Source organism: Geospiza fortis, unplaced genomic scaffold (genome assembly GCF_000277835.1).
Source record: "Geospiza fortis unplaced genomic scaffold, GeoFor_1.0 scaffold194, whole genome shotgun sequence".
Classification (NCBI taxonomy): Eukaryota; Metazoa; Chordata; class Aves; order Passeriformes; family Thraupidae; genus Geospiza; species Geospiza fortis.
The window spans coordinates 1,762,990-1,785,724 of record NW_005054322.1 but is presented as its reverse complement, the minus strand read 5'-3'; the positions used below and the strand labels follow the sequence as shown (position 1 = coordinate 1,785,724).

Here is a 22,735-nt window from a genome sequence, read left to right as displayed (position 1 = left end):
CTCATCTGGGATTGCTGAAACACCATTTTGAGGTAAAGAGTTGAATCCTAGACCAAGTTGCTTGGAAGCATTAATAAAGCAATCTGAACATTTATTTCTCTCTTTAAAGTAAAAGTAGTCCTAAAGCAGTGCAGAATAGCCTTCTGAAAATATCTAATTCTGTTACATCCTAGTGAATGCATTTGTTAAATGGAATTATAAGAAAATCTTGGATCTCTAGTGCTGGAAAAATATTTTGACATTGTTGGAGTTTAGTGATAAATTACAAATTCCATTAATTTATCCTACCTAAACAAAAATGTCTTTCCTTTGCTTCAGTAGTCTGCCTATGTTTCCATCTTTCAAAGGAGAGACCATCTTTAGTAAGATCTTACTGTCTAGTATAGTGATACGGGAAATATAAGTGCCTTTTGCTATCATGTTATTTTCTCTGCTAAAGCTCAGAGAATTTGGTGTCCATAAGCAGATTTTGATCTTTGTTTTGACTTTTTTTTTTTTTCTATTTAAACAGTTTGGTTAATTTGGAGCACAGGGGGAAAGCCACTTGTCTTTGAAGAAGTTACAATTTTTCTTGTGTTTTCATTTCTGAGAAATTACTCAGGTCATCTATTTTCTATAAAAGAATGAAGCAAAGAATTCTGTCTTTCTCAACAAGTACTAATCTAATTGCTTGATTCTCAGAAGAAAACATTTTGCCGGGGGACAAAAACATGCTTATCTGATGGTGCTCCTGAAATAAATCCAAAATAATAATTCTGGTAGAGAAAGAATCAGCAATTCAGGGCAAATTCTCCTCCTACAACAGCTTGGAAAATCTTATTTCCAATATAAAAGTTCACATTATGAATGAAGAAATAAAAATAATGGATTTTTCAATTCCTTTTCTATTTAAATTTTTGATATCAAAATATTTTATTTCATTGAGTTTAGATAATTTTATTCCATTGAAATGAAAGTCTGTCATACTTTTCCCTTAATGCATTTGAAAACTGTGCTTGGTTCCAGACTGGAAATGCTTTTTAAAATTAAAAAAATGGACACAGGGCCATAAAGACACGATATAGTATTTTTAATTTTTTCCAAACTGTATTCTAGCCATAAGCATCTGAGAGATTCCACAAATCAGCTTCATTGTCCCATCTTGAGCAGCCCGATCTCATAGAAGATGTCTCTGCTTATAGCAGGGGAGTTGGAACTGGAAAATATTTAAGGTTACATCCACCTCAAATTATTCTGTCATCCTATGTCATTATCATTTCACTAAAGATTGTATTTTACCATTTGTTGTGATTTAATGCTCCTACTGTTGTATGAATTTTTTAATCATAGTTCCTGCAGGAAGTGGAAGGAACCACAGACTTGTTTTATGTTAATTTACAGGGTTTTTTTCTTCTTCAGGAGCTGTAAGAGCAAAAGTTAATAGCCAGTAAATGGCAGCCAAATAAGCAGCTTACCAAGCATCCTAGTTCAGTTGCTGGCTGGGGTTAAATCAAATTGTATAAGCACCAAAGACATGAGTTTACTGCTCTCAAGAGATTTGGGCTCAGACAAGAGGGATGTGAGAGAAGTGAAGACACCAAGAAATTAGAGAAAGATATGAAAGAAAGAATGTCTGTTGTTGTCAGAGGAGAAAGATCCTTTGAACAGTTTATGATGGGAGTGCTGATGTATCAAACCACACCCTACACTTCATCTCTATCTATTTTAATAGAATGAGGGACCAACATAGAGGCAACTTCAGCATTTATAAAATACATGGCAGTAAGGTTAACCAGGGTGCCTTGTTACTGTGACTGTGAAATACTCGTCTAAGTGAGCACAGTGTCAAATGAGCATAATGGACACCTCTGGAATATTGTTTTGGTACCTTCCAAACAGCCTTTTTACTAAAAAAAGGGCCTGATGTAGCCTCATGAAGACATTTGCACAATCATAATGAGAAGTAGAGGTACAACATGTAAAAGTTCAGAAACAGAAAAACTAATCAAATTAAGCTTTGGAGCCTGAGTCTAAACATCTCTCACCCCAGGCTCCCCTCTAACTCTGAAGATGGTCGCATATTAGTTCTCCAGAGGTTCTTTTAAATGCTGTACCTCCAGAAGATAAATCATCTTTTTCTAACATAGCCCTCCACGACAGCTGAGGTATCCAAGGATACCTCTTTCTCTCCCCTGACTTTTAATAAGAACCCAAGCTATGACTTAGCTATCTGAGGTGAGGCAAGATGGATGCCAGCCTAAGAGAAGATTTGTCATTCTGATCCAACCACAAATGCAGTGTAATTTTCTCCTATCAACTTTGCAGAGCTTCTTGCAGTGTGTCCTCACTTTGGCACCAATTTACAAAAATCAGCAAAGAACAAATCACGGATGATCTGAATGAAGAATAAAATCATGTACTTTGTGACCTTACCAAAGGAACTCTTCCTACTAGCAGAGATTCTGTTTCATTGTGTAAGGCCTTCACATTGACAGCTATCTCCATGGCAGTGTTTCTGGTAAGGCTCTGGGGAATAAGAAGCATAAACATTCCTTGAAGTGATGCAAGTCAGACTGAGAATAAGTACTTTCATCTTACAGCACAGATCTTAAGTGCCTTCTCCTAGGAGAAATACATCAATACAAGTTCTAAATTGACAACCTGTTCAGCACTGAGAATAGAAACCAAAAATGTAGTATCTATTTGCTGTCTTTTCCTCAACTTTATTTAGTATGACCTTAATGCAATCCTGAAGATCGTCAGGTGATCAGCCACCATATCAATCCACGTATGACAAAGGCCAGCAGAAAAGTTGTGAATTTCATTTAACAATGACTATTGATTTCCATTTTTCACCTTATCCTCAGCAGAAGCAAGCTACTAACCATACTTCAAGAAGCAAAGGCCAACTAATATTTACCCTGTGTCCATTTGGGTTAGATAGGGACAGCCTCTATCTAATGAATCAGTCCTGGGTCCAATCCCAGAAAACACCCAGATTATCTAGTGTGAAGAGAGAAACCAGGAAACTCATTCCCCTCAGCCCCTTTGCCTTCTCTGTATAGCACTTGGATAGCATGCTCATTTCACAGAAATGAGCATGAACATTTCTGTGAAAGTATCCACAGAAAATGACCTTTATGTAGTAACAGATCTGGTTCAGCCTCTGTCATGCCTCCACCCTCTCTGAGGATATGCCTGCACAGTATCAGGTGGGGAGGACAGTGGGGAATGTAGAAACTGTATCTTCTGCCTTCTCATCCAACTTGTTTTCAAATGGGGACAGGGGACAGTCCCCATGCCACAAGCTTGTGCACCCAGATGTTATAGTTTATTTATATAAATCTCTGATCTTCTTTACCTCAGGAAACCTTGGGTTGGCTTTATTTAATGCATGTGAACATGCATTAACAGCATGAGCAAGCTCCTGCTCCAAGAGGCCATGTACTTTTGCTGCTTCACAGATCCTACAAAAACATTTAAAAAGGAGAATAATGTTTCTTAATTTCTTTAAAGAATAATTATTGAGTAGACAACTTCATCAGATGAGAAAATGGACAAGAACATGTTTCAAAAACACTTAGAAAATTCTAGTCCTTTATAACAAAAAATTGAAAGGCAAGTATTTCTTCAAGCAATATAGCACATCGTAGAAATTATATCTACCACACAGATTAGTTATGATGCTACAAAATACTGAGATACATTTATTTGTCTTAGAACACTAATGCTATACAAAAAACATGGACCAAAAATGTTGGTCCTATTAATTCAAGTAAACTACAGAGGAAAACTCTAGCACATTGCAATAACTTACTTGAAATTATCTTAAAAACCCTTACACCTATTTCACAAGGCATATCCTTCAGATGTGACATGAAAATTGGCTGCAGTCATTTAAGATTATGGGAGGTCCAACTGTAACTACAACCTCCAGACCATCTCTAGAACAGTGAAGTTTTTAGGATGTCTTGGCTAAACTTCACTTTGAGTAATTGATAAACTAAATTATTAGTCTATGACTGCAGTATAAAGAGAGTATGTAGCCCTTCCTTTGTTATATTACTGGGGATTTTGATGCTAAAGATAATTAGTTGCTATGATGAAATGAATTGAGGCTTTATAAAATGTTCTGATTTTTTTAAAAAAGTTTTTATTTATCTCAGCCTATATGAATGACTGAAGTGTCCATCCTGGTGACTTTTATAGTTGACTTCTAAAGGGTTTTTCCAATAATTCCCAATTATATTTTTGCTTTGTCATAAAAGGAGAAGCTTCAATTTTTGTAAAGAAGCTTTGCAGTTTTCCATTTCAGTTGCTACTTCAGAAAGTTGGTTTTTACAAGGAAAAAAAAACCCAACACAAAAACAAATAAATAAAATTTTTAAAAATACATAGGAAAAGGACACAAAAAGAAGTTGAGTCTTAAAAATAAAATAAAATTTTTAAATTAGAACAAAACAACCGATACAGTGGCAACAAAACTTTAATCAAAAATCAGGGAAAATGTACACTTCTAATTCTCTGTATGAATTTGCATTAATAATTCAGACTTGGTGTCTAGGTTGCCAATCCAATTCTTAATTTTACTTTACCTGGTAATAAGTTCTTCTGCAGCTTGTGAGCACAACTGGATCTGTGCAACTTCTTCTTCTGTAGCCAACTCAACAGCTTGCTGAGGGTACAAGGGAGATCGAATGACAGGTTTGCAGGAATCATACTTCTGTTTGTCCTCCCAAGACTTCAGGGTGTTTTCAAAGGCCTAATCAAAACAAATTATACATTCAATTGACAGCACTTGGGAGTATTCTTTCTCACTAAAAACTTTAATTTTACATAATTTTAAATTATATATTATTTTAGTTAAAATTAACAAATAAACAGGTGCTTGATTTAATTTTATACAAATAATACTACCCGATTATATAATAATTTTACACCTAAAGTTTTTAAAACTTAGTATAGTGAGTAAGCCACTTCTGAAAGCTTGTTCTCTGTCTCCTCCCCATAGTCTTCAAAATGTGTCTTCCAAACCAGTAAGAACACAAAGACAGTAATAATGGTTGGACTTAATGATCTCAGAGGTATTTTTCAACCTAAATAATTCTAGAATTTTGTGATTCTCTAATGCAAGTACATTTTGTGTGGCTAGCAAGATAGAAATTCAAATAGAATTCTGATACAGAATTCAAATATTAAAAATGGTGGAGAAAAAAAACCAAATTTACTAAAATAGAGAGTTCAAATTCCACCTTAACTCTGCCCTAAATTCAGGATCCAGCTAGTAGATGGAGAACTGAGGGGCAGTTGTACCTTTCACACAATAATCCCAGAAAAGCATCAACTCTCCAGTGGCTTTGTGACTAGGTTGTACTTATGTCTATTCTGTCTGAGACTGGCTCATGGGGCAGAGGGAGGATTGGTAGGACACAGAGAGAAATCTGCAGAAAGCTATTCTGAAAAATGGACAGTATAGAGCTTTGCTATTTATGCAAGTGCGCTAAAATTTCCAGTATATGACTGGTATAACACACCTAGACAAAAAGAAAGAAGCAGCAGAAAGGGAGAGAGGGAAGAATAGATAAAATGTTGACCATTCTTACTATATATTAATAAGAATATAGGATTAACACTAATAAAACAAATAAAAGTTAACAAAACTTTGCCACTTATACAAAATAATCATTCTCTATCCAGGTCATTATAGAAATTATATCACTGTAAGTAACAGTATAAATTATATAAATAGTTATAAAACATTTTTGTAAGTACTGTTTTGTTCACATCATAACTGAAATAAATTATTACAGAAACCAGTGTTAGCAATGGTAGCTCTTTCTGTAACATACTCTGTCTCGTGTTAGCATCTGAGCTCTGTTTTTATGTATGATCTTAATAACTCCCGGGGGCTGGATCCATGCCTCTCCATCGACTTGCACTGGAACCCCTTCATCACCAAGTATGGTGATCTTTACTGACCGACACTGGAAAAGAACAAACACATTATTTTACACGGCAATAAATACTGCTGAGACTGACAGGCCACCTGTAATCTGTTGATTACGGGGAGCTGTGGCTTCTCTCTAGAACTGTCTCAGGAATTAACCTCTCCTATACTTCATTCATCATTGAAGACAATTTGTTACCCACTAAAAGCAATACAATGTCAGTGCTCTATTAATGTGTAGGGTGGTGGCCATCAAGAGTCCCGCTACTTGCCAGAATCCCAAACTGCTGCCAACCATCCTGCATGCTTGCAAGTAAGCAACAAACCTGAGCTATCCTGTGGTGCTGCAGTTTGATGACTCTGGACACTGCCATCTGCATGCTGCCAAATACAGCTACAACTTCTAAGATTTTATCATCAAATGATGGAGCTCCAAATATCTGTGAGGAAAAGAAAGTATTCTATTTTTGATTGCAAATCCAGCACTTAGATTGCTATGAAACACAGATTCATTTACAGATTTGTTTTCAACATTTAAATGCTCTAAATTCTTTACTGTAGAATAACTATACTGTTTTTCCAAAGTCATAGGAGTAAGATACCACAGACAACAGGCAAATATAGTTTAAAACAGCAATGTTGATACCATTTGAAATATCTGGATGACAAGGCATATCCTGATATAGGAAAGATGGCACATTTCAGAATGCAGATTAAAAATGTTTTTCAAGACAAGATGAAAGGCCAATTAAAATCTCTGCTTGGGTAATGTACTTAATATCTAAGAGGTTCTTGAAGGTAAGAGAAGGTAAAAGAAATAAATGCTTTCCTTTTCTTCTCAGAAGTGCTTATCTGTTTATATTCTGAATTCTCTGGAAACCAACATCGGAGTTTATGCTCTGCTTGGCTTAACAGAGCTTTGATACTGAAGACAATCTTGTTTGTGCTGTCTATAATTATCCACTGTAAACAAGAAAACCACTTCTGTATGGAACAGATGTCCTTCTGTGCAGTCGAGGTGCAGAATTTCCACAGGCTCACACAAAGCACAGGAAGTCTTGCCACCTGGTGTGCTGCCGGGGAATTCAGCCTCAGAGCAGATCTCAGGCTGCACTTTAACTGGGTCTCACAGGTGATACCATGCTAAGGTCACTTGGAGCTTGGCCATTTCATCTTGATATGCAATAGGGAGCAATGAGGGAGAAAAATCAGCAGGAGAAATCAATCCAGTAAGAGTTTAATGGGTAGGGAGATCACCTCTCTGAGCAGTACTTGGACTCCCTCAGTTGGCAACTTAGGCAGAGTACGCTGCATCAGTAAGTAACACCTGAGACCAGACTGGAGAAAAACAGTTTCTCCATCTGATTTTTTTCCCAGTTTCCATGGATTTTTTTCAATTTTTCACAGGAATATATGAACATCTTGAAAAGAACCAAGATCATGATTCTGCTGTTCCATGATAAAAAGTGTGGAGAGTTCCTGATCCAGTAACTGACAATTTACTGGCTAGCTCTGGCATGTGTTAAGAAAAAACAGTTGTTAAATTTCATTTATTTTGTGTTGCCATTTCAGCAAAAGGACAGGAAACACTCAACCAAGTCTTCTGCTGTGTCTCTCCACCAGTAATATCTGTACCGAAAACCAATCTCTTTTTTCTCCTTTTTTTTCTTTTAAAGGCAAACCAGTCTCTGTGGATGAACATTCAAATTGACTCCTTTCCTGTTACAGATCAAGTTTCCAGCCTGTCTTCTGGACACCAAAATTACATGCCGTGCTCAAGCCAGTCAGGGTGCAGATGCCCTGCTTTGCTCACTGCTAATGTTTCAGCAATCATCAGATCTGTCAAGGTAACATCTTTCATTTGTCCAGACAAGCAGAACCAGCAGCACTTCAGACCACCACCATCACCTCTTGATGAAGAGTCATTCAAGACTGCACTAAAGCAGTGAATTATGCTCCTAACTTTGGCCAGAACAAACATGTCACTCTGCTGGCACATCTGCTCACTAGAAGACTAATAATATCTGTAAAACTGGTCCAGGACACACACATTTGCTGTATACCAGTATGAAAGCTGAAGCAAATCTTCTCTCTCACTGAAGCATTCCAGGGAGAAAAAAACCCTCCTGAACAGGGGCTGAGCAGATGTTAGAGCAGCTTTCAAGTTCTGACTATGAACATGGACTATATACAAAAGTTTTAGATATCCATTGCCAAATATAAACAGAATTTCCATCCTCTGACATATACCAAAAATAAGAAAAGGAACTAAAACATGTCTAAATTTCTTTTTTCACTTTTACATATGTGTATACATATACACATATATAAAACCTATATATACATATGCAATTCCATATGTATTATATAATATAAACATGCAATTACATACAATAGATAATATATTCAATTACATATGTTATATGTAGATATGTTTGTATGTATGCATTAAAAAATGAAAGGATAAAAACTCACAAGAAACATAAAACGTTTTGGCAAAAGAGTCCTGGACTGTCTACATCAAAATCACAAGCCAGCTTGCAACTACAATTTTAGGTGATTCAGACATCACACATTAAATCAGGACATGCAGATTAGGATAATCTGCTAGTAATTACAGTTGGTGAGCTGTGAGTGAAGTGGGTAGGGGCAGTAACACTGTTCCAGGTTGTAAGGCATGTAGGGATCCATGTGATTAAATGTTTCTTAGGAGTTGAAAGAAAGAAGGGGAAAAAGGTACCTTAAAGTATTTTAAAGGTTCATTTAAAATAATATTCAAAAACCAGTTTACTACCCCGACTAAATTATCAGACACTAAATGCATCAGTCTTCACTTTCTGAATCACCATCCCTCACAGCAAAGCTGTCTGAAGAACAGAAGGAAAATTGAGGTATAAACTTTGACTGACTATCCTGTCTACCTTGCTTGTTGTTAGACTATATCAAAGAGAAGAATCTATGCTTTGAGAAACCTTATTTACAGGCATCTGTAAAACAATATAGAGAAAAATTACTTGTGCCTCTGTTTATAAAATTAATTTCTAAAAAGACTCATAGAGCCATTTAAAAAACAAAATCATTATGTTTTATTATGAACATTTTGCTGGAATGGACGTGACAGAAGAAAATGGACAGTAAAAAATTATGGAACATATTTTCAACTTAAAAAACCCGCAAGACAATACAAGAACTGAAACATCCTCCTGAAATAAGAGGATATGCCACTACTTTTAAAATCAAGTGAGAAGAGCAGTTCATTATATTTATTGCTGGTTTTGCCCAGAAGGTTAAGTCTCTTTAATGCTACTTACATCGTCTTCTTTGGTTCCACCCCAGAAATTAGTCCCACCGGCATAGCTGGGAATGTTTAGCACAGCTATGCCCTGCAGGCTTGGAAGGGGGATGTACTGTCCATCACACTGCAAGGGAAAAAGCTCCTTCAGTACATAAATAATATGATAAAAGTAATCAGCAAAGAGTAATTTTTAGCACATGAAGTTTCAACAGAGCTGGCAGAGTATGCCAGAGTCTTTAAGAGGTCTGGTACAAGACTACTCGCTCCATGCAATGAAGCACCTCTAAAACAAACCTCTTCTTTCCAATCTCAGCAGAGGTGAAAAATATGTAGATCTACATGCTGTAGTATCTACAGCAGTGGTGCTCCATGAGTCTTGAAAGAAACATTTTCACATCCCTTGTTATGAAATTTCTGATGCACTTTGACCATGGTCTGTCCATCAAGGATTAAAAATCTTTTTGCAGTAAGAAAATCAATCTCCCTGAGTGCACACAGTAAGATTGCCAAGGACATTACAAAAAGATTCATTTATACATTTAGGAACTAGTCTTCCATCCTATACCAGCATTCCCAAAATTGCAATTGCAACTCGTTATTTAGTCAAATCCATTTAAACCAGGGGCTGGGGGGTGGGTGTCAAGAATATCCAAGAATATTTCTGGCATAGCCACAAACATGTGGTTATCTGTCAGTGTTTACATGTATTGTTGACTTCCTGCAAAAATAACTTTTGGCCAAGAGTAAGTTTACAGACACCAGTGAAATCGCTGTTGACTTAAAGCAGTACAGCTGCCTGCAGGGGGAAGCCCAATGATCTCAAACCATTCCACTGGGAGTCAAAAGTGCAGTCCTGCAGCAGTGCCACAGGCATGGAATTGAAGCAAGTTATACCCAGGTGTCACTTCATGGACCATGAAGTTGCCAGTCAAGCTGCCTTTAATGAAGATTGCTAGATGACTGCATGTTACCAGTCCACAGAAGGATCTTAAAATTATACAAATGAAAAAGAAAATCTAAAGAAATAAGGACCAAATCTGTAGCATCTTTATCAGGAGGAGAAAGAGATGCAAATTATTTCCAGAATGTGCTTAGTGCTCTCTTTTTGTGATTTAATCTTAGCAGCAAGACAGAATGTAACATTTTAATCAAGATGTGTCAGTATCCAAAATATGGTGTGATATTAATAGATGCTGCACAGCCATTTGTATTACAGTAGAAGTCTGCTTCTAGTGCCTGAATATGCAGGCATAATATATCCAATAATATGCAAGACAACAGTAAATGTGCAATTTTTACTTGCTGACTTACTTACAGGAATATTAGGGGAAAAATATGGAAAGGTCAACAGTATTATTGAATCTTATTTGAATCCAATTCAAAAGATCCTTGAATTAGAATTCTATCTCCAGTATATATAACGTTCTCTCCTGGCATTATATTTGCTAACTACTGCATAATTCCTTGATAATTACTCAATCCTTAGCTAACAGCAATCTGCTGCTACCAGACAAAATCCTCCTAAATCTCAGAGTGAGAAAGAGCTCCAGTAACCTAAAATTATTCTTTCAACTTAAAAAGTTAACCTCATATAAATATCATAAACTTCCACATGAAACAGTTAGTACGAAATACAAAGAGAAATTATATATGTTATATAATTTCTGTCAAAGTCCACCTTAGATATTCTTTGGGTGAAAAGAACAGTAACCATCCTGTAGTCTTTTTCTGCATTTGGGAATCTCCTTTATGTTCCCAGTACCATGTGGAACTTAATGTTAGAACTTAAAAGCCAAATAAGAACTGTTTAGACATGGAATTTGTTTTTGCTTTGATAATATCTTGCTTTTTTGTGTGAATATTAGAGAAAGTCTCTACTGCTGTAGCTGGGCTTCTTGCAATGCATATTCAGAATCTCCACCCTTTTGTCAGGAATTTTTTACTATTTACGTGCTCTTGCTATATGTGTAGCTTTCATATACTTTCAATTGAACCTGAAGGATTAAAACTCCTTATCTCTTTTCTTCTCTTAATTTTATGGTCATTTCTGTGGTTGCCATTAAAAACTGGTCTGTCTTTTTATACAGTGAACATTAAGAAATATATCCTACCTACACAATTTATTCTCTTTTTTCAACCCAGTAATTACAAGAAACTGGGTATTTTTTGATCTTAAATGACACTGGCTATTTTTTGATCTTAAAATACTGACATTTTACTCAAAAACATGACTTGGAGGACTAACTTTTACATAGCACATCTTTACACAGTGCCTTTGAGGTCAACTTGGGTTGATGTAAGAATGATAACAGGTTTCAAAAATAAGCACTAATTCTTCACTACACATTGTGCCAGCAACTCTCTCCATAAATCAAATTTACCTCAAGTTGAACTTTTTGTTCTAAGTTCTTGTAAGTTCTCTGCAATAGCTCTTTTGTGCCAAGAACTCCATACCACATCATGTTTTTCGTCCGACTTCTGAAAGCAGGCAAAACAACATTCACATATTGACATACACACATTATTGTGTCTTGTATTTGCAAAAAAAAAAAAAAAAGAAATTTATATAAAGAGGTAAGGAAAAGAAAAGAATGGAAACATCTTGGCTCTGTTATTGACAGAGTAATTATATTACCTGCATTTTTCAGGGTGCTCTTCTCGCTTATTATTAAATTCTAGTGAAATTTTTGCATCTAACCCAATTCCAAAGTAGTTGTTCATGACACATTTTTCTGAATATCCCTCCCTGTTAGAGGAAAAGAGAAAATCAGGTGTACATTTGTACAGAACTTGGACATGCAAACATCTTTAACCAGAACTGTGACTGGTCACAGAACAGAATATGAACTAAGATACTTCAAGAGATCTTTCCTCTGAATCTTCCTAAGTAAACTGGTTTGGGCTGAAAAACCCAGCTCTGAAAGATTACTGTCCTCCTCCTCCAGCTGAGCAAGGGATAAGTGAGCAAATGTCTCCCCTTATTTTCAGCTGCTGCAAAAAAATTCGCAATGCTCATAACTAACCTAGTACAATCCAGCTTGTTTTCAGACATTGAGGTCTACTGCCAAACAAGAACTTCATAATGAAAAAAATAAGAGACTACAAAAATGTGAGAAGGATGCCCTTAGGGAAAGCAAAATAGTACATTTAGAAAAAAAATATTTCTTACAAGGAATCTGGATCCGGGTCAATAAACGGCGTAGCACCAAATGGATCGATGTTTGCTAGCAACATTTTGCTAATAATTGAACTTCCTGCAATGGAAGCAGCTAGACCAGCCCTTAAACCTAATTAAAAAAGAAAAAAAAAAAAAAAACAACAAAACAAAACAGAAAGAAAATAATAAAAAAACTTGTATTTGATAAATAGACAAACATATAATATAAGCCACATACTGAGAAACAAAATTCATTAAATCTGTACAGGGAAAGATTGTGATTCTATCTTAATTTTTACCAAAACTGGTTATCTTCTCAGGTCTCTGGCTCTCTTAAGCAGAAAGGCAGCTATGCTGCATTGGGGTGGCTCTCTCAGGTACCACCATGGAGAAAGAAAAAAACAAAGAAAATTTAGGGTTTCAGGCCAACACTCACTGGCTGTTATAGTAACCAGATGGCTGACCTAACATCCAAAAAGACCTCTAGAGCTTTTCATTCAGTTTAATCTTCATCTCCTAACTGTCCATGATTTTTCTTTTGTCCTTTTCTTTGGAAGCATACATAAGGAATATTCTCACAATTTTTACAACTGGCAGAGCCATCATTTAACTTAATTTGTGAAAGATCATGGCCTCAACATACCTGCTTTGACTAATATCAATTTCACTCTACAAAATACTCTGTAATGCATGTAAACAATGCAAAATACTAACAGCTTTCACTTAAATTTGCCTAAAGAAAAAGCGTAAGCTTGGTTCCACTGTGTTTTAGCTATACTAATAAAGTTAATTAAAACAGAGTTTTACTAGTCCTCTCTAGTATTAATTCCATTTGGAGCAGAACAGGTAGTTTTTCATCTATTAATTGAATTTAGGTAAGAACAGATTTTTTTCCCAACAGTTTTACAGAGCAGCTTTGTGTGGTTTCAGTTATCCACTTCCAGTGAGATATCCATAGACAGTTCTTACTCAGAGGGTTGAACTTTACATAGCTTTGTCCCTCATTCTCTTCATCCCAACCCATTGATTAGGATAAATGATAGAAGGATTTGGGGGTACCTGTGGATGAAAAATTGGATGTGACCTGGCAATGTGAGCTTGTGGCCCAGGAACTCAAACATGTCCCAGGCTGCATCCAAAGCAACATGGCCAGCAGGGCAAGGGAGGGGATTCTGCCCCGCTGCTCTGCTCTGGTGAGACCCCACCTGCAGTGCTGCATCCAGCTCTGGGCTCCCCAACATAAGAAGGACATGGACCTGCTGGAACGAGTCCACAGAGGGCCCTAAAGATGATCAGAGGGCTGGAGCACCTTTCCTGTGAAGATAGGCTGAGAGAGCCAGGGTTGTTCAGCCTGCAGAGGAGAAGGCTCCAGGGAGAATTTATTGTGCCCTTTCAAAATATAGAGCAGGTTTATAAGAAAGATTGAGAGACTTTTCACCAGGGCCTGCAGTGACAGGAGAAAGGGCAGTGGTTTTAAATTCAAATAGGGTAGGTTTAGATTGGACAAAAGGAGGAAAATTTTTGGGATGAGGGTAGTGAGACATGGGAAGAGGCTGCCCAAAGAAGCTGTAAAAGCCCCACCACTGAAGTGACCAAGGTCAGGCTGGATGCTTTTCTGAGAAACCTGATCTAGTGAAAGATGTCAATGTCCACGACAGAGCGCTGTACTAGGTCATCTTTAGAAGTCTCTTCCAAACCAAACCACTTGGCAGTTCTATGATCCGGAATTTTACTTTTCACCCTCCAGAATCAAATGCAACACTTCTGCTACTTCTAGTGTTGTGCCAAAGGATCAGAAATATTCTACATTATTATGCATTTTCTCCTATATAGTACCACACAAAGATATGTATGTCGGATCAAACAAATTCATGCATGAAGTAAAAGTCGTTTGACAGCAAGCTTACCTGGACAGATAATCCTCGTGTTAAGTACTGGGAGGTTTTCCTTGCTTGCTGCCAAAGCTGGGGCAGAGAAAGAACCTGTCTGAGAATGGATACCTCGGCTTGTACGTCTATCAGGAGATCTTGGTGCAGTTTTAGCTGTGCAGAAAAAACAGAAGTAAGAACACTAATTAGACCTATTATGACATTATCAATACATAATTTTTACAGCCCCGAAAATATATCAGAAGCATTAATTTATTCTGTTACCACTCCATGACAAAAGTCCTTCCCCCTCACACCACAGTTTTTCTTCTAAATACAGTAAGAAAACTCAGAAATATATCAAGGGACAAACACAAATTAGAATGAGCAAGTGTGCATGACACTCCACATGACGAGTTCCCAACTTATAATTCAAGCTACCAGCAAAAGTATTATATGTATTAAATGGAAATATGTTCATAAAATGTATTATATCCACCTTAAAATGCAACAGTATTTAATACTGCAGTAAGCTTCTGATAAACATACTACTGAAATAATCAAATTTAAACTTAAATTTCATCTATGTTTATTTATAAATATACAGATATTATACAATATATTGTCATTTATAACAATTTTAATGTAAGTAGTTCCATGGCCTGTAGGTTAGAATATTTATCTTATCAACACCTACAATATTTTCTTCAAGCAGCTAAAATGGGCCCATGCCTGCATAAGATGCTGAAAAAATCAGAGAAAACATCTTTATTGACAGCCAAACTGAAAACTGCAAGGGAAGAGAAAAAGCCATGTCCATCTTTGCCTTCTGCATTTAGAGAGATTGTGGGAGGCATCAGTTTTCCATCATCTTTTTCCACAGAAAAACTCAGAAAACAAACAAACCAGCAATTTCCCAAATAATAAACTTATTTATTAAAATTCTTCGAAAGTTGGATCAGTGAAACCTTGACAGATATCAATGTTTAGTAGCTGTTATTGACAAAGGCTCAGGAAAAGGAAAGGGAAGAAAATCAAGGGGAAAGAGATGATGTTCACAAAGAGCAACTGGAAGCTCAGTGAGGCCAGTTATTCTCTGGCTGCCTCTGGAGGCAAGGAAGAAGGATTGGCTTTGCAGAGGGCTGACCTCGGCTGCTGTAATTTACTTTCCTGGCAGAACTGGTTTCATGCAGCCTCAGAGAATATGCCAGTGCCTGCTTCAGCCTGGGAAAGCTAATCTTTGTGCAATTCAGCCCTGTCAGACATACCCAGAAACCAGTGCCCCAAGAAAAAAAGTTTGGGTATTACCAAATGCTTTGTTATAGCATTTCCATGTGCATGTAGAAAACTCTCGCACAACAGATGGTCACAGACAGACACTTCTTGGCTATCTCTGCTCCAAATTAGCTCACATGTTAAAACTACTTCAGCTTAGGACAACACCAAACTTTACCATCTGAAGAAGCTCAGAACAAAAAAATGAAATCATCTCAAGATAATGTGATTTTTCCTCTCAAAATATGAAAACTAATCCAGCAAAAATTAGAATTAGTAGGACTAGCACCAAGACAACAGCGGGAAACAGCACCAGGAATGTGGTGGGAAGCATACAATGCATCCTTTTCAGTGGCAGGAGTGAGACAAATCAGGTCATGTCAATCATAACTTCGCCTGAGAGTAATGGGTGTACTGTATGAAGACACTCATGGAAAGAAAATGTTGAGTTGGAAAATCTAGAGACAAAAAGATTAACTAGAACAAGGGTTTAGACATTGTGTTCACATCACTTCAGGCCAGGATTTGCCCATTCATGGGGATTTTTTTAAGTGATGATAATCTAACATAAAACTGTAAGTGGAATGGCAAATTCTTCACTTTCTTGTATCCATAAGTAAGATGACACACATTTCTGAATGACTTGCTGAAGTCAAACAGAAATTATTATACATAGGACAAGGAAAAGTCGGAAAATTTTTCTGGATTGTTTTATATGAAAGGATTGACCAAGTGGAAGTCATCTCCTTCTGACTTTAACACCTGCATAACAGCCATAGCAGTTATCACAAAATGCTACAACATTGCATGGTAGCAATAAAACACATTGATTTGTATCAATGCATGACAAAACACTGTAATAATGTCAAAAAATAAAAAAGAAATAAAAAACGGCAAGTGATATCTAACAAGAGTCATTAAATATTTAGATGAAGGTATTAACATATGGAAAAACATTATCTTCATCAAATGACCAGGAAGATCCTTGGAGGGTAAAATATAATACTCAAAACAAAATTAACATTCATTTTTTATAATACTACTGAAAAATTCACAACACTGTTCACACAGTCTGTTCTCTCTACACTTGCAAACAAGGCAGTTGTATTAAACAAGAAAATCAGCAGAGCAGCTGCTCTTTATTTGACAGACGGGACTCATGGGAATAACTGCAATAAAGATAAACTTTTGCTGTGAATGCTCTGATAAAAACAACAGAGCCCTAATGAGTAAAACTGATGTTTCAGTGCAGATAATTGAATTCATGTTCCATGCTTTGTCCCTAAACATCTATCGTCCAGTGACAGCATTAATATGCACTCTATTCCACACACAGAGGAATAATACAGCTCCCCATTAGATGCAGAAGTTATACCATCAAGAAACAAGAAATTCAATAAAATTCTAGACCTGAATATCGTTATTATACAGTTATGACAGTAGGATTGGGTCATTTGTAGGGCCAGCATCCTCTACGAGCTACTGTTGAAAAGGGACAACCAACAGTCATTGATTCCCATAACTAGGAGAATATAAAGGAACCAGTGAAGAGACAATCACTGGAGAAAGTCTGATGTGTTTCTGGAGAAAACGTAAGATCCTGGGTCAACAGAAGCCCCAACAGCTCCATGCCTCATTTCCAAAGCAGGAGCTACAGACACAAGCACAAGCTTCAGAGCAGAGCCTTGTGAGGACAATTTTTGAGGATTTTAGTGTGGGTTAGAGTGAAAAAAGGAGATGCAAATCCCAAAATACTTTTTTTATTTTACCCCCAGAAGTTGCTCACCAAGTATCTAGAGAATGGGATTTGATGCCTACCAGCTACCACTGTTTCTCTATGATTCACAGATCATCTTGTGGCTTCACCAGCAGGACATCACTGTCCATTTTGATAATATGGAAAAGACTGAAATTTCCACTGCTAAGATGCAGCTTTCCTAAAATTTCTATGTAGCTTGAGAATCTCAGTCTACAACCGAGACAGGGTATTGCCACCATCACCTGAGCTCTAGTCTTTGCTCAGGTTCATGGAGAAAGGTGAGTGTAAACACTGATTAAACAGGGATTAAATTCAGGCACTTCTCTCCCCAGCAAGTGCCTCCTCAGCTTTGTAAATACATTCCAAAAGACTGTTCATCTATTATTTCCCACATTTTTCACTTAACTTTTATTTATTCAAATCTATTAGAATTTGTGAGCAGTTTCCAGTCAAACAGCATGCTAGTATTTTTAATTATGGAACCAATCATGCTCCAAATACAACTATAAGGAGATGGAATATTTCTATTTTACTCCTAATTTACTCACTTGATGGCGACTCAAGTTCCTTTGTATCTTCCTCTTTTTCTTCTTCTTTAGATTCATCCAATTCTTTGCTGTATTCTACTGGAGACTGGTTCACTTGTTCTTCACTATGAGCATTCTGCTCATCCACAACTGTTATTAACAGAAAAGACAAAGTCTCAAGGATTCTAAAGAAAAGCTGGATATATCAAAATAAGCACTTTTTTGGTAGCTTTTACTTTTAAAATATCAACAAAAGAGTTCCATCATCAATTCAGTGAAAGAGTCTGTCAATTCTTTACCAGCTGATAAAGACTTGCTGTCAGAAATTTTCCTTTTGTGGAGGCTAATAGTTAAAAGAAATGCACTTTTATATGTGCACACACATACATACATAAGTAGCCACATCTGTGGAGTCATTATCATTCAAACAAGCTGCGTTTCTTTTCCTTGCAGCTTGTAATAAGTACATAATTTTATCTGTCTAAGAATATAGAAATCAAATTTTATAATGAAAACTTATTCCAGTTAGACATACAAACAAGCAAACAAACATCATTATCCTCTCCTATTCTACCAGTCTGGATCAAAATGTTGCTGATGTGCACCTTTTTCTGCTTGTTCAATGATCTGCCTCACGGCCTTCTTCAAGCTGTTTGCTCGGAGCATTAACTGTTGCCTTGGTTTGAAGAGCTTCTGGGAAGACTTTGAGACACACTCTGCTAACTGCTCTTTACTTTCAGACAAGGATTCTTCACTTGAGAACTCCTCTGGTTCTTCTTCCACGATGGGGGGAGCAATGCCTGGGAGAATGGGAGCAGCCTGGGCTTCTGTGTGAAGAGCCTGGAGCAATAGGTCCAGCTTTTCATTTAACTCTGAGCACTAAGACAAAGGGGAAAACACACACACACATTAAAAAAATTCAACAGTGAATATGTGAATATTTTCAGGAAATATGGTACCAGATTATATACGAAACTGCAGGTGCCTTTGGTGTCTATGTAATTCCTTATGTAAAATCCAAAATGAGGTTCAATGTTTTGGAATATCAGATTATGAATAGGTTTGCATGGGCTTTTTGCAGACCCTGTGACACTCAACCAGATTAGATCAATTATAATGCAAACCCCCTACACTTAGATTCAAATAATACTCCATGCTAAATTCAGCCTGCCCCATAACTGCACAGATTGCATCCTACCCCTCTCCCAATAACTTCCAGCACAGAAAACCACCAGATGTTTGCCCATACATGGTTTTTCAGTACCCCAGTTTTGAGAGGTATCAATCAGCTGTTAGACTGAGACACATGGGGGTTTCTCTGCCATACAGCTGTGTATTTAAGCAAGTTGTCACAGAACAAGTGGCTCAAGCCAGATCAGACACTGTCAAATGCCTCTCCACAACACTAAGTAATTGTTCTCTCTAGGTACACAGGAAAAGAAAGGATTTTCTACACCTAAGAGAAAGAAAACACTCTCTGGCCTTGGAATAGTTAAAATCAAAAACTAATTTTCTAAAGCGTGCACCGGATGGAAATGTGAACCACAAATTGCCACTTAGCAAGTACATTTTCTGACTCTGGGATTGCCAAGGATTTTGTTTTCTTTTTTTCTTTTCAGCTCATGTAAATTTTGTGTCTCGTACCAAATCCTTCTGTTGTTTTCTTTCCCAATGTTTTTGCAACATGATCTCTGTATTTTGCAGCTTAAACCACTATTTTTAACATTGTGGTCTGTCTCCCCTTCATTCTCGTAGTATACTCTTCATTACCCCATTGTTTTCCTGTAGCTAACTTAATCCCTAGAAGTATAACTAATGCAAAAAGAAATCCTTTTATCTCTATGTATGCTACCATGAACTTTATGAAGAAAGAAAGTGTAAACAGTTTAACGAGATCTAAGACTTTAAAAACAGTTTGGAAATAATTAACTCTATGCAATAGGAAGAGAAGTATTTTGAACTCACTGGTTGAAATGAAAGCCAAGCTGGGCATTCTAGAGCAATGTGAAAATTAAACATCCATGAGCTATAAACTTTAAGAACCCAATGACTTTAAACCTGAATGTAGTCACAATCTTACTTTGATGGCCATGGCATCAGCTTCCTCTGCATTTTCCATTGGTTTTTCATAAGTCTTCCCTATTTTGGCAACAAAGTCCTTTACAGTTTCACATAATATTCTTCAGGTAAAAAAAAAGGAGAGGGAAGAAATCAAATGAAATTAAACAGATATATTTTGAATATTAAATTCTTATGGCAATTTATTTATATGTACACTGCTATGAATCATTCTTATTGGAAACTGAACTCCATGATCATACTTGCAAGCAGATGACACTCTTTACCAAGCTTCCAAAACTGAACTGATAAGCTTTAAAACAAAATCTCTTTCACTTAAGCCTTGGCATACTTTATATCTCAGCCTCTTATCTGAAAAAAACCATGACTGATTTTATCCACTCCCTTGCTTGTACACCTTCCCTAGGAGAGGACTTTGCAAACTTGCATTCCCTTTGGTAACTTCAAACACAGTCATGCAAATTCACATGCAAAGTTGGAGCTTAAAAATCATGGAGAAAATCTACTGACTTTAAGGAAGCACATCTCAGATGAAAACATATGGCCATACATATCCCATTGCACAGCTTGTGCTTTTGAAGCATATCTGTGCAAACTACAGGGGCTGCAATGAATTTTCACTGTGTAAATCAGAAAATGACTTGGTTCTTGTTACCTACACTGCAGAGACAGCAAACTTACTAGCAAAGTGGGGTAATTGTTTAGTACTGTTCATTTGGTTGACATTTTTCTGACAAGTTAAACAAATTTAACAAGGTACAGAACCAATTTAGAATCTGGAGTTAATAATATTCTGCAGTTTAATTGTCTATGTGTGCTATGTATAGTTTAAAAATGAAATTTTGTTAACTTGCTTTTATGAGGTAAAAAAAGATGTGATGATATTCAGATGCATTTTTAAAAATTCTATGACTGGTCTTTTGCATACTGCAAAGCATAAGATTTTTTTCATAGAGAAGGTATACACAGAACAGTTCTGATTTCAGATGATGTCCATGATTTGCCAAATTTCTCTCATTTCAAAATGTTTCAGTTTGGGGAAAAAATCCCATTAATGTCCTAGATCAGTATTGATTGAACTGATATAGACGGCTACAACAAAGCTACCTAAGCTAAAGCTCTGCTTCACACTGGTGAAATTGTTTGTCCTCTAAACATATGCTTTACAAAAAATAGCCAAAAGAAATGCAGTGTGGAGTAGATCACATCTATGCATTAGTAACAGCAAATTTTGTTTTTAAGCCATGCACTGATTTGGAATGATTTAACATCATTTTATATAGATATTGTGTGATTATTTTTAAAATTTACTATTAAGCCATCCATTACAACCGTACCATCTAAAAATTTCACAGAAAAGAACATCCACTCTAAAATATATAAATCAAGATATATTAAGCCAAGCCAGTTGGCCATCCATAAGAAAATCAGGCTTAGACAGAATGCTATTATGGTGATGATGTTACACAAGAAATTTATCCTCCACATCGTACATAAAACTGATTGACTCACTTGGCAGATGATATGACAACTGAATGCTGATCAGAATTGAGAATTTTTGCAAGATGAGCAGCAACTGAATCCTCATAAGCAGATATCTGAAAATAGAGAGAAAAGAGACTTCAATTTCCACACATCCCAGCAGTATAACACCAAGTAGTGAGTTTAAACACCTCAAAATAGCAGTATTTCCATTTCAGATTTAATACAAGGCCAAGTGTCTGGCAATGAAGATTTTACATGCATACTGTATTTTATGTATCAGATGTTTAATATTCAAAGTTAGACTGCATCTGAGAACTTGATCCACGGTTCTTTTCCTCTTGTAGAGAAAAGAGTAAGTTATTTCTAGGCTAAAATCAGTCTATGAGGCAGAAAAGAATCTACCTTCTCAGATTTGTAACAACCTACATTATTATGATCTAATATCTTTTACATCTAAAATAAGCAAAGTTTTCCTCAAACAAATTGCTCAATAAGAACAAGTCTAAAGTTTGCAGCTGTAATCTGGAATTTTCACTTTATTGTCAGGTGGGTTCTGCCAAAATGGTATAATATTATCAAAACCAGTCTCCAAGGAGCAAACTATTTGGGGCTTAGTCTTTACAAGAACATTAAAAATTACAAATTACAAAATACTCAGGAAAATATTTGGACTGGATCAAAAATGTATCCTATCTCAAAATACACACTGTATCCTATCTCAAAATAGCTCTGGATCCAGACCTCAATTTTAAATGAAAATTTTAACATTCCAAATCCAAAGCTAAAAATAAATGCAGTTCTGCCAGCTCCATTTAAGAATCTCTTGAAATCCCTCAGCATGCTTCTGTCTTTGATTTTGAGCAGGCAGATATACCACTTCAGTTTTTCTCCTAAAACCTTCATCATAGGACTCTGACATTGAATCAGTTGTTATTTCATGGAGAAAACAAAACATAAACATCTGATCTGTAAGAATGAACTACTATTTTTCAAACATCAGTACAAGATTTCTTGAAACCAAGTGGAACTAGTCTCCTGAAACTGCAGGAGGAATGAAAGGGAAAAAGAAAAGAATCAAATATGTCCTTCCATTTGCTTTTCAAACGGTGTCATAATCCAACACCTACTATAAGGGTAATTATTATTTTTTCTGAAATAGCCTAACTCAGTAAGCAATGTAAAAAATCCCATTAAAATAGAAATCGAACAGGGTACTCAAAAGCAAATGGTTTTGTCCAACTCAAGTAATGACAGGTAACATAGCCTACAGAATACATTTGCTAAAAAAGAAGTTTTATATGAGCAAGCAGTTCCTTCCATTTTCAGAAGGGGCTAAAAAAAGTTTCAACACCAGAAATAACTAG

General features: G+C 36.4%; 1 protein-coding gene across 3 annotated transcripts in view; it reads right to left on the bottom strand.

Moving 5' to 3' along the window:
• Positions 1–22,735, bottom strand: part of DGKH (diacylglycerol kinase eta) — a 66,988-nt gene that overhangs the window by 8,927 nt on the left and 35,326 nt on the right. For all 3 annotated transcript variants that reach the window (XM_005420743.2, XM_005420744.2, XM_014306920.2), the window contains 14 exons: positions 21,399–21,484; positions 19,888–19,987; positions 18,413–18,686; positions 17,829–17,957; positions 14,286–14,420; positions 12,391–12,508; positions 11,857–11,967; positions 11,603–11,699; positions 9,238–9,345; positions 6,253–6,366; positions 5,829–5,963; positions 4,575–4,741; positions 3,341–3,446; positions 2,413–2,505 (listed from right to left, as the gene is read on the bottom strand). In XM_005420743.2, coding sequence (XP_005420800.1) covers positions 2,413–2,505; positions 3,341–3,446; positions 4,575–4,741; positions 5,829–5,963; positions 6,253–6,366; positions 9,238–9,345; positions 11,603–11,699; positions 11,857–11,967; positions 12,391–12,508; positions 14,286–14,420; positions 17,829–17,957; positions 18,413–18,686; positions 19,888–19,987; positions 21,399–21,484 — 1,773 coding nt within the window. The remainder of the gene's footprint in view (positions 1–2,412; positions 2,506–3,340; positions 3,447–4,574; positions 4,742–5,828; positions 5,964–6,252; positions 6,367–9,237; positions 9,346–11,602; positions 11,700–11,856; positions 11,968–12,390; positions 12,509–14,285; positions 14,421–17,828; positions 17,958–18,412; positions 18,687–19,887; positions 19,988–21,398; positions 21,485–22,735) is intronic.